At 31.1% G+C, this 18473-nt stretch overlaps 2 protein-coding genes across 8 annotated transcripts in view; one reads left to right on the top strand and one right to left on the bottom strand.

Annotated features, from left to right (window-relative positions):
* The window catches only part of LOC122577775, a 58519-nt gene extending 44466 nt beyond the window's left edge, over window positions 1-14053 (bottom strand). For all 4 annotated transcript variants that reach the window (XM_043749337.1, XM_043749338.1, XM_043749335.1 and 1 more), the window contains exon 1: window positions 13608-14053. The gene's annotated coding sequence lies outside the window, so the exon portion shown is untranslated. The remainder of the gene's footprint in view (window positions 1-13607) is intronic.
* Window positions 14054-16312: 2259 nt separating this feature from the next.
* LOC122577774 (60S ribosomal protein L11) lies at window positions 16313-18385 on the top strand. Of its 4 annotated transcripts, none has more exons than XM_043749333.1 (5): window positions 16313-16336; window positions 16755-16898; window positions 17144-17293; window positions 17369-17516; window positions 18192-18385. In XM_043749333.1, exons 1-5 carry the CDS (start codon window positions 16331-16333, stop codon window positions 18317-18319), a joined length of 576 nt encoding a protein of 191 aa, XP_043605268.1. In that variant the 5' UTR covers window positions 16313-16330; the 3' UTR covers window positions 18320-18385. The 4 variants fall into 4 exon arrangements, with proteins under 4 accessions (XP_043605268.1, XP_043605267.1, XP_043605266.1 ...); XM_043749332.1 differs by lacking the exon at window positions 16313-16336 and adding an exon at window positions 16382-16414; XM_043749331.1 differs by lacking the exon at window positions 16313-16336 and adding an exon at window positions 16488-16538.
* Window positions 18386-18473: the final 88 nt, after the last annotated feature.

The following is an 18473-nucleotide window of genomic DNA, read 5'->3' as shown; positions in this document are numbered from 1 at the left end:
CTCTTTCTCTCCTTTATTTTCTTTCCTCCTCTTTATCGTCCTTTCTCTTAGAAACCATTCTCTAAGCGAATGACATAATGAAAGCGAATACGAAACAGTGATGTCTCAAGACTCAGATATCTAACTTTGTCCTAATTAGAGTCTTCGCTTTTATTGTATGTACAGCTATTGTATCAAACGTATTACAATATTCTACTCTTAACGAGTGACGCGTTATCAGTAAGGTATAATTAATTATTCGCGAGATATAATTAATGCAATTACAGTATTTGGCAGATAAACTTACGAAACGAACTATCAGCTGCCTACAAACACAAAGACAGGTAATCAAGCATCGATGTGTCTCGGGTACGTTTCAGTTGGATACATCGAAAGTTCGTTCACTGTTATCACTCTGTAATTAACGCGTTGTGTAATCAGTTTTCCGATAGAGAACAAACTGGAAGCGCGTCGAATACGAATAACCCCAAAAAACAGATACATAGAAAGTGATCAAACACGATGTTCACTATGATGCGAATAAAAATTCTTCTATTTTACATTCATTGGCTTCTAATTCTAATTCTGTTTCAAATAAGAAATGTAAAATAAATTGAAAGTGCTTGACAAAGGTATACTAAATTTCACTGAAATCGAAATATTTTTATAATTAAAGCGCCGAATACGAACAACTCCAAAAGGCAGATACGTAGAAAGTGATCAAACACGATGTTCACTATGATGCGAATAAAAATTCTTCTATTTTACATTCATTGGCTTCTAATTCTAATTCTGTTTCAAATATGAAATGTAAAATAAATTGAAAGTGCTCGACAAAGGTATACTAAATTTTACTGAAATTGAAATATTTTTATAATTAAATTCATATACAATTCAACTATCAGAAAAGAGAATTTTCTAGCTATTTAGCTTTAATAAATTTAGAAAGATGAAATAATAAGACGTTTCTCTCATGGAATATCATGGGAAATGATCGCAGGAAAAATATGAAACGAAAAAATATATGATGTATAACAGATATTACGTAAAAGTCAAGGGACGAAATCGACATTTTTTTCATTTTATTGAAAGCATGTTTCATTGAAAGAAAAACTTCAACAACCTTTCTTTCCACGAATTATGTGTATTCTCATGGGATCTAAGTTTGAATTAATTGATAGTATACGGAATTTCCACTCGCTTTCAAACTATTAACACGAATTTTAATTGCACAGGTAATTACATTACTTTGAAAATTAACTATTTCGTTGGGAACACAGATTTATACATTGATAAGTGTTTAAATATCGAATAACGTTGTTGGTAGCGTTAATAAAATCTGTACGCTGGTTTCCTCGAAACCAATTAAATCTGTAAATACCGCGATCGATAGTCTGCTATTAATTCGCAAGTTATAGTACAAACATCTACTATTGGGAGTAAGTATACCGAATATGCAAGATGTTAATTAGAATATATTGATTATTTATCGTACGCACTTCAAAGAGAATATTGGAAATTCTTAAAACAAATTCAATGCCTTATCCCAAAAATTTATTTAAAATAGTTGAGAATGAAGCAATTTTTCTACCTCTTTTCTCAATTAAAATTAAGAAATTAATCCTCAAGATCATGTTCTCTCTACTTCAATAAAAATCCTGCAATACTTAGTGAATTTAATTAATAACGTGCCGTAAATTATCTTCAGAAAAAGTATTAGACATTTCTGAACCGACTCGAATGACTTGTAATAAAAATCGTTCATAATAGTTGAAGATAAAATCGTTTTCCAGATTTTTCTTTAATATTGAAAATCCTCAAAGCCATATCTTTCCTAATTCAATCAAACCCCAATAAACTTTGTTAATTTAATTAATAGATTGCTATTAATTATATTTAATAAATTATGCCTGCTAACGGCAATAATGAATTTTACAGATGGCATAGATGGACATTAAACGGCAAAATCGCTCGGCCTCTTGAGAATACATAGAAATCAATACAAACAATTGCTATAACAGGATACATCGGACACCATTTTAGCTTATTTCTGTCATCTAATTCATCGAATAAACCTACAAGTGGTTCCGTGGAATAAGATATCGATCAGAGGCGCATCAGTCTATCAGTAACTGATTAAACCAATCAACTCGTTAAGTTAATTCGGTAACTTCTTGGCATCTGGGAATTTGCAGTCTAAATCCATCACTCTAATCGATATTCGTCGCATCGATACCTGTTAATGTGATTCAAATTTACTATAACCCTTGTCATTAATCCATAAGTTACCGTCCTTAACTGTTTAATTACAAGAACCAGGTGAATGAACTTGGATCCAATTTGAAATCAACCGCGGCATACGTGAAATTTCTCCTTTTTCTTTGTCACTCAAGCGTAACTTCGACAATTACAAGGGGCAAAAACGAAACGACGATTCGATATTCAACCGAACTGCCAACTCGTTTCACGCTCGTGTAACGAACTAATTAATTGTAAATTTTAGATCCCGTTATCGAAAAATATATATAAATATCTATATGTTACATAGCTGGCTGAAAATCATAGTGATTTAAATCGTTTCATTTTTACGTTTATCTTTTATAAAATAGTATTCTGTACTTATCGTTATAAACAATTCCTTATATTTTATCACATCATGAAAAGGTGCTACGGTTTAGAACAACGTTATAAATCAATTACGAAATTCAAGCGACGATTCTCTTAAAGAATCGAAATACGTGATTAAATAAAAAAATTTTCTCAAAATTTTAATTTACGCCGCAATGATTTCCAGCTTGTCGTATGTGTAGAAGAAATAAAATGAATTTTTGCTAATAAGAAAGTTTCTTTTGTCTGATATATTTTTACCGATTTGAAAGAAATGAGTATCACAACAATAGTGGATGGATAACGTGTGGGTGACAGCTTCTACGACTGTGATCATTGAATACCAATGAGGGAGGCTGCGTAAATAGTGCTGCTCCTGTAAACAGCCTCCTCGACTCGATCGAAGTTACGAAAAATTAATGGATGGTCTAGGCAAGGACGAGGATGGAATCGACAATTTCTATTTGCATTGTTTACGACAAGCATGATAGATTAACTTCTGTAAGAAACAGCTTTTGAGCTAACACGTGGCTTAGAGTTTGCCCTGCAAATGACGTTAGAGTATAATACATAATTAGAGAGACTATAGAAGAATCAGATCTAATTATACACGAAAACCAACCGTAGGATTTGTAATAAGCTAATAAATTCGAATAGGAATCTAAGAGACAGAGATTTTGGGATAATACCGAAGAATATTAAGAATAACGTTTGTGTGTGGTTTTTGTATCTTTGATTTGCATATCGATCGTAGAGAATTTTTACGCGACTGGCGCACACCGATTAACGTTCAGAGTTGCTTCGACTGCATTTTGCACTCTCAGTGACTAGAAGGAGGAACCGCGCCAGAGACAATGCCCCCCCCCCCTAGCGCCAAATTCAACAATCAGGGAATCTATAGGAGTGGCTCGAACGGGAGGACGCGGGGGGGGGGTGCAACAGAAAGATAATTCACCGAGGTTCCTGGAGCACCCCTGTCATACGCATAGATGGTCAACGTGGAGTTTTAGTCGGTAAGAGTCCGACACTACTCTGCTGCTGCCGCTACTAGCGGCAACGGAGTGTCCATGAGGATTGCAAAAAAAAAATTTTGCACTCTCAGTATAAATCGAGATATCGTAAACTTATGAAAGTGCTGCACGTAATCGGTTTAGAATGTACGAACTACATATCTTCTCCTCGAATTAAAATGTTCCGCAGCGTTTTTATGAAATTTTTTTCCTAGTGAAGAAAACCTAACAAGTGTAGAAAATTTAATAAAAAATCCATTGCAGTGCATTTACGTTTTTAACGACTGTATTTTAATATTTGCGTTAAAAAATTGTTTGTATACTCAGATGGAATCTTTTTAATATAGATATACACGGAAATGTATGTTAAAAATGCGGAAAAGTATAAAATTCTATGATTCTTTTGACATAAACGTGACGTTTGCACATATTTTTTATCAGACTTTCGATTTTATATTTTTCCGTTTTAAAATTGGAACGACAAATTTTGCTCAGATATTAATTGAACGAAACAATGGAAGATTTAGTCAGAGTATTACAAAATTATAAAAGCTTTTACAACATTCTGTTTTCGGATAGTTCATCCACTCTGGCCCGGATATAGCAACGGTCCTTTAATCGAGTTTATCGGTTTTTCTTTTGTGTCGCTTAATCGACTTGATTGTAAAAAGAAACTGCGATAACGAGTTATTAAAATACATTTGTTTGTACAGTTAAATAAGAAAGACGTTCCCGTATGATAGTTTATGCCTTTATATCAATCGATAAAATTCGCCAATTAAAAAAGAACGGAAACTTGCGACTTAATCATAAGCGTTGATGTATGTTTAATCTCAATATTCCAACGAGTAAATAAGATCTTTGATATGAGGAGTAATTAATAAGTGAATTTATAAACTAAGATATATAACGAATCTCTGAAAATGATAAAACGACTGGATTGAATATTAAGAAAAAAATACTTTTAATCCCTTGTAGAAGAAAGAAGGATGAGAGAAACAGAATAGAGGAGGAAAAGGATAAGGGAATCCAAGTACAACAGATGCTACAGGAACATAACCAAAGATGAGATGCCAAAGTACTTGGAAGGGAGAATGAGATGGAAGGACAGGAAAATTATAGCCAGATTCAGGTGTGGAAACGAGACCAAAGCGAAGGAATAATGGATAGAGGAGAGAGAAAAAAGGTGCAGACTATGTGGAAGGGAAGAAGAGGACCTGAAACATGTAATAGAAGAATGCGAAATAACGGGAGGGCCAAAAGACATGGAAAAAACACTGAATGAGACTGGAGAAGGACTAATGGATTTAAGAGCAATAATAGAGAAAAGAAGGGCAAGGGCAATATAAGACGAGGTGGAATGACAAGAAGGTAGCACAGCAAGGAGACAAAGAAAAAAACCAAAGTGGCAATGATGTGTAGTCATAAGTTGCAATAGTTTGTAATCATTAGTTTTAGAGGTAAGAATATGCTAAGGAGTGCAATACGATAAATGTAAGAATTGTAATCCGAAAGTTTGTCCAAAGCCGAAAGGCACGGACTAAAATAAATAATAATAATACTTTTAAACCCAAAACTTCTTAATAGTAATATTTCATAGAATTCTTTTCATATCTTTGTTTTAACATGAAACGAAGGCTGTAATGAAACTCATAAATAGTTACATCAATTAGCATTAAGAATATCCTATTTTAAATAAAAAGATATATCAGAAGTAACTACTTATTGTAATTGTGGATACACATGTTGGCAATATAATTATTTAACAAAATTTCTTCTAAATGATTAATTCATTCGAGGCGGAATTCAGAAAATGGCATTTGTGGCGATTTCGTCATTGTAAATAACAAAAGCCACAGGGAGCTTCTTGCATAAAGTTGCAAGTTATGCGAGTAACTGCACAGTGGGATTAAGTACTATTTCAGAAGGATTACCACAAGAACTGAGAACGAATAGAATACATCGTATATTTTACCCTTGGGAAAGTTTCAAGAAATTGAAGTGCCTTCCCAACTACGTATCTCTCGCCGACAAAAGAACAAAGTGTGCAGAGCGGATAGAACTTCCTGAACAAGAATTATGTACTTCGGAAATGAGAGGACAGTTTCGAGCATCATTATTCTTTTTACTTCGATTCAAAACTATTCGTTTAACACGGTACAACAAATTTCCCTAAAAAGAGAGAGACTCTAATAGTTCTTCAGTAAGCCATTTTATTTTGTATTATTCTAAATATAATTATCTGTTGTATCGAAATATTAATGCAAAAAAATAACGCGCATTGTAGTTCGAAGCACGATCTTCCTTTCCCTTAATGTAATAAATATGTAATTACGTACAGACTAGATATTAATAAAATTTATTTATTTTTTTTAGTTTAACGTGCTCGAGCTTCGGCTAAGGAGAATACGATTTATTTACATTTCATGGAAAATAAAACGACTAAAATATATTTTATTTGTTAATTGCATTAGTCGAGTTTTCCCAATATCAAACTCCCAAAATCTGCACAGATTTTAGAAAAAAATTACCTACAACTTTGTCAACTGAACAGTAGCACAAATTCCATTAATAATATCATAAATTCCAATAGACATCGTAAATTACTATACTTGATGTTGTTGACAGCAGTTACTGTCTATTTCTAAACTACAATATCTGTCGTTGGGCGAAATTTGCAAGTTTGCAATAACACGACAATCTGCCAAATGTTTAGTAATAGAACTCGAACGCATACTCGTAACACGACGTTATTAGGAAAGCTAAGAAAAATCAAACGTCCAAATTCTAAACTATCACGTTTCAACCTCGAATCAATTACGTTTTGAGTTATTGTCGTTGTATATTCATTAATAAATTAGAATAAAGAAGAATAAAAGAACTCCACTTCCACAAGGTGCTCACGCTCTTGTGCGGTTTATAGCGTTAATATTTAAACTATGATTAAGGCGAATACATGTTCTAACGAATGAAATATCTAAAGAAAAATTTGCAATTTTTAATAATGTTTGTTAGCTATGATGAATACATCCAAAATCAAATAAACTTCCGGACAACTTGTTTGAAAAACAAGTAATTTTAAAATCAAAATAACTAAATTAAAATAAAATAAAAAATAACTATATTGATTTCACGATTTTTTCATTGTACAAAATAAAATAGATAAGACAAAACCAAATAAAAAATAAAATTTCATTTCCAAGTAAGAAATAATAAATAAATTATTTTTGGCGTAGTTTAAATGATTTTTATTTAAACAAGAAATTAAATTCTTATTCGCAGCTGAAATATTATTTTAATTTATTATTTATTATTTAATACGTAAATAAAATTTTGCCCAACATTCATCACTGATACTCTAAGATCGGTGAGTGAAAAAGTAATAAGAGTGGAAGGGAAAGAGGCAGGAAACTGTCAGACATTTAAGCCTTATCGATCCTCGACGTTAATAATGCCAGTGATAATATCTTAATTCCCATAAAGATGATTCTGAACATCTACTTGTTGTTTAAACATATTAATCCAGCTATTCCACTAGCTTATAATTTTCTCGACAGTTACATGTATCATATTGCTCCTCGAGCAATGTTTATTTAAAGAATTTTAGACGACGTCGACAACATATTGTCTCTAAACAACAATCGTATCGTTTGCCAAAGTGCTGTCGTTCGTAAGACTGACCGATGTTGTCGAGCTCGACAACGGCTACGACGAAATTCAATCCCACACTAAAATACATCTACGTGTAAGTACGTATCTATCGTAACGATTGACTTCCAATATATGTATTAACTGTTGTAAAAGTATTTGAGTTTGTTTCCACCTCTGCACTTGATCCCGTGATCGTTCGAATTATTCTTTCTACTGATAATTCCGAGAAAAGCTAAACTGCCGGATTTCTCTTATAAACGAACTTCTTTAACCTCTTTTTGTTTCAATTGTATCTCAAACAGGTTCGTAAAAGACGTTCAGATTCGTCCGTTTTTAATTTGAATCGAATCGTATTTTATTTAACTGAACATCGGACACTGAATTTGACAATATGTAGATTCGTTTTCTCTCGCGAAAAAATCATATTTTACATAACCTTTGTTCTACTTTACCGTATTACTGTGTTCGAATGGAACAAACGAATCGTTAAACGCTGAACCTGAACGTATTCGATGAAACTTTCATTCAACGCGACTTGCCTCGTACGAACTCTCTTTTGCAGCTTGCAAATGCCATGAAACGTTGTTTTAGAACTTGCCTCATCCTTGCATGTTTTTAATGTTTTACTTTGCATCACATAATCTCACATAATCTCTAGGCGATTCCTACCAGCTAACTCGAGTCACGACTAGAGATACGAGCTAAAGTCGGCATTGCATGTGTGTTGTAATGCCACCCAAGTGAAATAAAACGTTCTGTTAAATTTTAATTATTCGTAACGTGCGCTTCAAACTACTTTTACATTAACGTTGATTTCTTCTCGCATTTTGCATTTATATCGTATTATACAGGTAACAATTTTTAGGGAAATAATTAAATGTTACTGCAGTTTCAAAATTAATTTATCACAGCGTATAATAGCAATAGAAAGAGAGGCGAAATTGTGCTTTTTATGCAAAATTGATACGATCGAGACCATGCAATTCTGTGTAACGACAACGAATTTTTACCAACGCCGTGCCATTAACGCGAACTCCGTGTACCAGGAACGGAAGCCCATTAAATTCACCGCCAATTGTTCATTCCACTTAGCTTTTTCGATAATTCTCTCATTTTCATAATATTCGATACAAAGCCTTATTCATGTATAAACAACGATGAATTTCGAATTGCATGAAAAATGAAACGAACTAGTATACAACGTGTCTCGCAGTACTTCGATTTTGCAAGAAACAAAAAATTCTATCAGAAACTGATTATTTTTCAATTTAAATAAAAAAAACTGTTAATTTAAAGCTTTAAAAATGATCTTTTTTTTTTGAGTTGACATAGTTAATGTCAGATAACTCAATTCTCGTATTTATAATCTTTAAATGTAAATAAGACAAACCTTACTCTTGTCATATGCATACGTAGAAAATGTAAATACGACACTCGAACCCAGAATTACAGGAAAATTCACACACTCCTTCATATTTATTATAGGTTAGTTTCATGTAACGGTGCTAAATGACAAATATGGATGCTTGGCGACGATTATAAACTACTCGAGATGGCTAGAGGGCAGCCTACTCCCAAAGGAGGTCTTGGCTAAATAAAACGTAATATGTTTCGGGAGCACTTCGGGATGCTGCTTAAGCGTTCTAAAATTATCGGTTGAAGTTAAAGTTTTATTGGTTAAAATCAACGTAGAAATATAAACTGCATCCTTTGCTCGTCTTTTAGAATAAACATGACATTTTTATGGTCAGACAAAGGTTAAAATATTACACGTATAAGTAAGAATGCAATGAAATTCAAAAGGAGAGTAATCTTTAAAAAAAAAAATCCCTAAAAGTATCTATTTTATAAAGAAAGATGATGCCGTGAAATAATCTTTTCTTCGACAAAATTTGTCTAATATAATATAACCGACAGAAAATTTCGGATTTAAGGAATAAACCAATAGTAAAGAACTTGATTAATTTTTTTAACTAATTTCGCTCATTTTTCAAACCTTCGATATTTCCTATCAAGTCGAACCTATTCCGATTTTTTCGATATCGAAAATTCTCAAGTGACTCTTATTGAATTCAAGCAAAACCGTTCTATTCTCTGATAAAATATCGGAACTTTGTCAAAAATGAAAAGAAATAAAAGTAACTCCGGCAATACTTCTGCTCGTTTCTTTCAAAGTGATTGATAAAAATAGGCAGTTTTCTCCGATGGAGAACCTAGTACAAGTTCATTTTATGCTTAAACATCCAACATTTTATGGTTAAAGGGTCGGCATAGCCAGTAATTACGAGGGTTAAATTACAGAGAAAAAGTCCTTTGCCCAGAAGAGAATTACTTAAGTGAGAAGAATTGAACATAACAACTAAGCCATTATTACAGTTAATTTGATCGTCACTGTTTCTTTCATACTTTACTTTCTGACATCTAAATAATAAAGTTAAGAAATAAAATTAATGAAATAATTAATTTCATAAAATTGATATCGACTTCAAAAGACAAATTTTATTGTTGTCAATTCGCAGTAATAATGCTCTTGTTGCAAATAATCACTGATGTAACAAATAACCGCAATCAGTTATGAAACAGATCGAAACAGGCGGGCTATAAAATCTGAATGACACGAAATTATCTGACATTTACCCGTCAATCGGTCGGGTTTAATTAAATCATTTCACGCAATCGTATTAACAAATCGAGCAAATCAATTTGTAGATATTGTTTCTTCTCGATAGTCCGTCGTTCCATGTGGTAATTATGCGTTTGATCTTTCCACGGAAATTCACCTGAAAATGGAAACAAGATTTGATTCACAGACATGAAAAAGAAGAGAAATAAAATGTATTTTTTTCTCTTCTTTTTTATATGACCAATACCGCTCGTTTTGTTCCGGTGTCAACTGCAACTCACGCTGTACATGACGTACATCAATTACACAGATCATTGCTCATCCATGGATGGTGAAAAAAATGTGAAAACGTTGCTAGAGTTGGCGTAAAAGATAATTACGTAATAATTTTAAACTTGAACGCTTTTATACGAGACATTTCTGTAATCTTTCGATTTAACAAGTGTTATTAAAGCGATTTTATAGTGAAATTACATTGGCATTTAATTTCTATAAATTAAAAGCATAAAAAAGTGCAATAAAATAGGGGATACCGGCCCTTGTTGCGGCATTAACAGAAATGGCAATAACTGTTGAAGCAACTTATAACGAGACTGTTATTCGATAATGTTTTTTAACGAGGATTATTGGAATTTCTAATTGCGAATTTTGTGAACGATGAGATAAAAGTGAGTGCAAATTTAATTTTGCTGAATTTCTCGATAATTTGATTAATTGATCACAGAGATCAATACTTATTAGCGTCCTATTTTTATTCCTTGTAAAGAGATTTCATAAAATTGGCGGAATTCTGTTAATTCACGAAATTCCTTATTCCCGAATTTATTTTCAAATAAATAGCACGGAAATATTCATAAATTTGTTGATGTAAAACCTGCATAATATTTATGCGAATATTATACCTATTCTTTATCTAAACGTGTATTTCCATGAATCACTTAATTAATCATCTTAATTAATCATTAATTACAACGTAATAAAAAGTCAGATACATTCTACGTTGCAAATAAAGTAATTTATCGTATGAACAGTCGAATGCTCCATAAAGCCATCTTTCATTTTATGCAATAAGAAGACACAATGTTGAAGAATTTTCTTTGTTTTTCACTCAACGTACATGTTATTGCCACAATCAAGAAAAAGCTATTAGACCTATCTATATTTAATGTAGAAGTAAAATTGGAAATACGAAATGTGATAAAGGTGTCCAAAATATTTAAGAAATTTAACACCGGTACGATACAACTTGAGATATTTTGTGTTTAATATTATACAGCTTTATACGTCGTGAGATAACGAACACAATCTGATTTTCCTTCCGTCGTTTGAAACGTTAAACCGGCGTACCTTCGAACCATTTACGTCCTTATATTTTATCGTTATATCAGAACGACTAGACTGTGACAAATGATTAGAGTCGGTGACAAATCACTGTTGAGAGAAGAATATTGTATGTGTGCCAGAAGGGACACTAATTTTATCATTTCATCTTCACAAGAAATATTTCCCGCGAGAAATTTCTAATTCTGAGATACGTAATTTCAAATTTCATCTAACGTGATTGGAGAATCTAACTTCAGTTTATAAGAAAAAGAAAGAAAGGAGAACTTCATCGGTGAAAATAATGATTTATGAAACGATGTCGTGTACGTACTTTGAAAAATAATGCGTATTAAATATAATATTAAACAGAGAAGAAGCAAAACAGAAAGAAAGGAATAACGTCAAACTAGATTTTTATATACCCATATTCAAAAACTTATAATTGCGTTGGAAACTCGCAACGTAAACTACTTTATCATAGCTTCTTCAAATTTTATTTCCTCTCTGTACATGCCGTTTTTCCACAAAATGCGTATCGAGATTTGTCTTTGTCATAGTATTTTCACCGAATTAATATCTCGCTTTAAAACAATTCTATATTAATAACACAGTGCACAACGAAGTAACGAGTATCTTGACTTTAATAGATTCATGAAATAACTTCAGCATCGTATTAAATTTTCCGTGGAATAGCAATGGTTTACTTAATATTTCATTGAAAATCTGTCCAATATCTGTAGGGCCTGAGCTGGGGAAAGAAAGGGGAAAAAGTTTCGCAGCGACGAACAAATCTAAAATGATGTTAACATGGCAGTTGTGAAAAAATTCAATTTGCGTGGTCGTTAGTTACTTTTTTATGTAATTTCACGATGGTAAATTCCAGAATCTTTAGGCTTCGCCAAGTTGACAATTGCTCCAGAAACATCAGAAATTAAAATCCTGGGAAATACAATATGCAAATTACCTGTTATGCAACTTCGTTGACATTTCGACATATTCTACATATTGCTGTTTTATCTTTCACGATAATGAAAGCTTTTGCTGAGTATTCAAGATAAAATAATATAAGCTACTGGTAATTTTTTTTATTTGAATTTTATATTATTCTGTGTCGTTTTCGAATGTAATATATTTATTTCGCATATTAAAGGTATTAGATTTCGATAAGGAAATTAGTAATGCTGTCATCGCGATCAACATGTTTCATGAATTATCTCATTTTATGACGCAATATTTTTCCTTTGCGGTGATGGCTACGTTTGTTTTATAAACAAATGAAATAATGGAAAAAATAAAAATTTACAAACAATTAAAATATTAAAATTCTAATCTGCCCAAATTATTTCAATAAAATAATTTGAATTGTATCATCATAAATAAATATTTCACCATTCGCAGAGGTTATTTGCCCGAAATTCAATACTAATTCTCAAAATCTAATAATGACTTTAGAAAGCATTTTATTGATCTCATTACACAATGGCACGCCGAAAACCTCAAAGAATTTGATAAAAATGTGCGATATCTGAATCGTATTCTGTTATCTCGCCAATATTAAAATTTCCAAATATTCATCCCCGTTTTATATAGGAGGTACTGTGTGCTACGAAATTACAAATAGAATGAGACAAATTGGAATGTTGTTATAAACTGTCTACATATATGACAAAAAGAGAAATTTTACGTGATAAGTGAAAACAATTTAAAAAAACATGAACGCCTCAATGGGACAATAACACTTTTTTCTCGCGTATACTATAATTTACCCTTTGGAAAGCTGTGACTTGCGATTAGAACCGTTTACATAGCGAGCTCGATAAGCAGTATTGATTCGCATGAAAATTTTCCTCAAACCACGGTTTGTTATCGGAATATCGTCCAGTTCAACTTGGTAAGCTTTTGTGCCATCGGTATCGGGTATCTTCACAACGTATTGCTATTTCCTATAACGATCGGATGATTGAGAGAGGTAACCAACTAGTGCTCGTATTTCAAAACACAGCTGCCACTCTCGAGCGCAATTACTTGCGTAGTTCATACACTCGCGTGAGGATTGCCTCAGGATATAACAACAACAACAACGACATACTTGGATGTTTATGCTTGAAGAACTGTAGAAGAGATACGTTCTTGAAAAACAGATAAATTTTATTTATGAAACGAAATTATAGGAATTATAAGAAACGAAGTTCACTTCGTGTGTGTTTAATAATTACAACTTCTACTTAATGTAATGTTAAAGATTCTATGGTTTTTTAATTTTACGTAATAAATAGACTACAAATCGGAACAATCGAAGCTTGATCGTAATACAATGCGTTAGAGATTATGATCTATAAGAATTTTAACTACTATGTCACTAGCTTACAATTATTTCAGACGGCTTGTACGTTTTAAAAATGAATTATACTTACAGTTACAATTCGTAGAAACTCCAGGGGCGGCAAATGATTAACGAAATCGCAGGAACGCGCCGATGTTGAATCCGTTTGTCAATGTGCACGAACGCGCATATAAATCCTTTTACGAAAATTGAGTCCTAGGCAACTCTTTTAGTAAGGAAATCCCAAACACTATTCTACGATTTCACAATTAGTTCCTAGTCGGTCGTTCAATTTCTCAGAAAAGAGGAATAAAAGAAGAAACAAATAAAAAGTAAAAAGAGAAATAATAAACACGTCCTTTAATCACGAGCAAAATTAATTAATAAAAATTCTTTCGACTTGTTTACTTTGGAACGAATTGAAATGAGAACAGTTTATAGATTGATTTTGTGAATTTACGAAAAATTTATTAACCGTGTCGATAAACTAGCTAGCGAGTTACTCTAAATGCGAAACAGTTGCTGCTCGCATCACGGCGCGCCGAGAACTGAACACCTTTCGACGTTGCGGATTCGCTAGAGGTCGGCGGAAGGAAAGCGAGTGGGGTTTAGATTAATATATTAATATAAAATATAAATATAAAATATAATATAAAGAAATTAATCGTTAACCGAACAAAAATGATTGTTAATTGCATGTTGTTCAATTATATACATATGATAAGACTTATTTTATGTATTATTTTACAGAAATTTGAGAAATTATTTATACTCATATAGAATACATCATCGTTTTAAGTTTTCTTCACAGACGTCTTATGCTAACTCAAATTAATTGAACATCATCGCTCACAAACATAATCACAAACAGATTACACGTATAGATAAACTATTAAATCTTATAAAATAAACATGTATATTTATTATTTTCATATCATATTCAAATATTAAGAAATATATATACATACACATATAATGTATATATAATTATATTTCATTATAATAAATATAGTATTTCAACTCGCCATCTGCATACTGGTTCGTTTTTAACTAGTAATTTTAAATAATTTTTCATTTTTCTCATATTTTCCTTCCTTTTTCAATTTAGATTTACTTAAAAAGATTAAGCTGACCTGTGGCAAATAAAAACTATTGGATCATATTTTAGAAACTGAAAAAGTATTCAAGAATTTTGAAGAATTTTTTAACATACAAAAACGTCTAAAACACTACATGAACCTAGTATGCATTGCGGACGACATCAATAAAAATAAGATTACAGCAGGAAGATTATATACTATATTTCATTATATTTCATTTCAGACGATGTAATCGTACATTTTACTTTTATTATACTTATTAACTGAAATTTAGTTTTCAAATATTTAATGGTGTAACTTCAAAATCATATACATAGCGTATTAATAAAAGTATATTATTATTATTGTTGCTATTTTCGCTCTAAAATCTAATTTAGCTTGTCTAGTAAAAATCTAAAAGCTTTCATAAGCTCTATCTGTGTGTATACATAAATATCTGAATGTAATAATAAGAGAGAGAAAAAAGGTATCGTATGAAACGTAATCATATAAATCGGTCTCGACACTCGCTAGAGAAAATCGCTCAAAAATTGAGTCGTCAGAAATCAACATGGAAGACAACAAAGTTCTTACGAGATAGACAGAGATAAGTGAAGTATCTCTGTTTCTGTCTGGGACATTCATAGCATGTCACGCATGAGCAGAACAAAAATCTTGTCTTCCATGTTGACTTTTTGGACTCAAAAAATGGATGCTTTATGGTTTCATCAGTACTTTCAGTATAGGAGTGTCCAGACCTGTTTGTACGACATCATACCTCCAGAGTCTTGAATACTTTCCATGCATATATATTGTATATACATACATATATAACACACTTAAATATCTTGTATCTATACTTGTATATATATATATATCTTGTGCATCTCTTCCCACTGGTTTTGAAGAAATGCCTGAAATTAACTTAAAACTAGATTAATTTAAACGAAATTGAAAGCTCTTATATAGACCCTACCTATCAGGAACCTAATTCTATCAAAAATCTAAAGATTTCCTCATAAATCTTACCTATCAGAAATCTAAAGGATTTTTTTATAATTTCTGTATATATGTATAAAAATTTAAAGATCTATGTTTGAAAATACCCATATAAAAGCAAGCATGATTACCAACCTAAAGTGATGCTTTATCTTGCTAAATTCCCGCCTAGTTGACTTCTGATTGGCTGGAGCGGCGAAATTGTATTATCATCAAAAAAATATATTATAAAATAAAATATACGCATATACTGTCTTTTCTCAATATTATTTAATCAAGTATTAATTGCGAAATATGTATTATTTTTAACGCAATATTATTAATATTATTAATCCTAGGAACTAATTTTCTTTTTCAAGTAATTTTTATTTTTTATTTCTTTTATATTATTAAATATTTTAGCATATAACGTGGAATTATAAAACATTAAATTATTCAAATTTACTATTATTTGCAACTTTATATAAAAAATAATAATTACATGGCATATGCACAGAATTATAATTTATACATAGAAGCTATAACAGCGTTTAAATATCTTTTAATTACAAATGTTCTAAATAATCCTGTTTTTATATTATCGGATTGTATATAGATAAATAACATGTTTTAATTTTACTTTAAATTTACTTTTATTAATTTGGCAATTTTTTACTTTAGAATCACATTCTTCTAGTACTCACCAGAATGCATCGTGATTTGTGCGCGTGCGCAGTTCCGTTCTTTCCTCTTCATCATGGCGGTGAGTGTGGAGTCGTCGTTTTGAAAACAAATTTTATAATCTTTAAATATCAAAGACATCATGCCTAAAAGGAAGATTGTATATATATTACAAAGAAATCATCTTCATTAATTTAACATTGATCAATTTCTTTTTCATTAATACCTTAATCTTTAAGGTTTTATATATGACAGTTAGGCGAGGTTTATCAGCATGTTCGCGAGTATAACCTAAATTTGTTTCATGATGTTTATAAGACTTATAAAATAGTTGCTTATAATACTAGTTTAAAAAATTAGTATGAATAGATTAAACATCTTGATATCATAATTTATTGTTATAAAACAAGTCAATATTTCGAATATTTTTTACGTTTGTATACAGTATTTAATATGAGCAGTTTTCATTAAATGAAGCGTATTGACAAACTTTTTTACAGGATGTAAAAAAAGTGGCAGCAAAAAAAGTGCGGAAGGAGCCAAAGGATTCATCCAAGAATGTGATGCGTGAAGTACGCATTCGTAAACTTTGTTTAAACATCTGTGTCGGTGAATCTGGTGATAGACTCACTCGTGCTGCAAAGGTTATTATAGATGTTATTTAATTACCAATTATAGATGTTATTTGTATTTTGTTTATTTCAAATTGTTTTAACTTCTTCGTGTTCTTTTATTATATCATAATTATTGACATATAAATATATATGCACTATATATATATATATATATGTTTGTATATCTCTAATAATAAAAGTTGGTTTCTTAAAAATTAATCTTTTCTGTAATTAAATATAGATTAATATAAATAAGATTTTTCAAATTTTTGTAGGTGTTGGAACAATTAACTGGACAGCAACCTGTTTTTTCTAAAGCAAGATACACTGTGCGTTCATTTGGCATTCGCCGTAATGAAAAAATTGCAGTACATTGTACAGTACGAGGTGCTAAAGCAGAGGAAATTCTTGAACGTGGATTGAAGGTAATTTTATCACTGATAGGAATGTTTTACATTCAGTTTCTTTTTAAGTGTTCAATTTTGCTTTTCTTTTTAAAGGTACGAGAATATGAATTGAGAAAAGAAAACTTCTCTGGCACTGGAAACTTCGGTTTTGGTATTCAAGAACACATTGACTTAGGAATTAAATATGACCCTAGCATTGGTATTTATGGCTTGGATTTCTATGTTGTACTTGGACGACCAGGTTAGTTTATTACCATTTGATATTTTATAATAAATCAATATATTAAATATATGCACATCTGGCATAATAGTTACTACTATATTCAAGTTGTATCTATATTTATACAATATGTGCTAGAATATAGGCTTCGTATTTGCAACTCATGTCCACTTATAATACTGGGTGTGTTACTTAAATGAAGCTACAGTTTATATTCGTATTTATTTGAATATTAACATTGTTGTTATAATTCTATTTTGATAAATTAAGAGTTCAAATTGCAGAATATTTATCCTTTTACTTAATTTTAGAACTAAGAGCTATTTGTTGTTGTAGACACTTTATTTTATAATTCATCTCTCTAACAAAGTGACCTTTTTTTTGTTCTAATCAAAAATTTAATAGAAGATATAAATCTCTGTAAATGACTTAGACATTCAGCCTTTGACCTTCAGATCTTGAGAGGTATCATAACTGAATGCCTTAATGCCTGAATCATTAATTTTGAATAAGTTAACAGATTTTTTCATACCATTACCTTTATTTACAATCTATATGCATAGATTTATTTTAATTAATATAAATGATACATTAGCTTGTGTATATTGTAACTGTAAAAATTAAATCAAGCTATATTACAGTATAATCAAATAAATATTCTTTTATATACAGTTTGCAATATTTTCTTCTGTTAAGGTTTCAATGTAGCTCACAGGAGGAGGAAAACTGGGAAAGTCGGTTTCCAACATAGACTTACCAAAGAAGATGCAATGAAATGGTTTCAACAGAAGTATGACGGTATTATTATAGCTGGGAAGAAGTAATATACATATTTGTATTTTACAGTTCTTTCATAAAAATTTTAAAAATAAACTATTTGTTTAATCAAATTTTATTAATACCTTCATCACATATTTCACTATCATGCTCATGAATACATTATTTGTCTAAGAAGCATAATTTGAATGTCAATTTTAT

Source organism: Bombus pyrosoma, linkage group LG2, assembly GCF_014825855.1.
Source record: "Bombus pyrosoma isolate SC7728 linkage group LG2, ASM1482585v1, whole genome shotgun sequence".
NCBI lineage: Eukaryota > Metazoa > Arthropoda > Insecta > Hymenoptera > Apidae > Bombus > Bombus pyrosoma.
The sequence above is the reverse complement of the archived record's forward strand: the minus strand, read 5'-3'. Positions and strand labels throughout refer to the sequence as shown.

Bases quoted from the DNA above. Each gene is read 5' to 3' on its own strand.
- LOC122577774 (XM_043749331.1), top strand. From the start codon at position 16,503: ATGACAGTTAGGCGAGGTTTATCAGCATGTTCGCGA. The intron at 17,294-17,368 runs GTAATTTTATCA...TTCTTTTTAAAG, and splicing joins TTCTTGAACGTGGATTGAAG to GTACGAGAATATGAATTGAG. The intron at 17,517-18,191 runs GTTAGTTTATTA...TCTTCTGTTAAG, and splicing joins TGTTGTACTTGGACGACCAG to GTTTCAATGTAGCTCACAGG.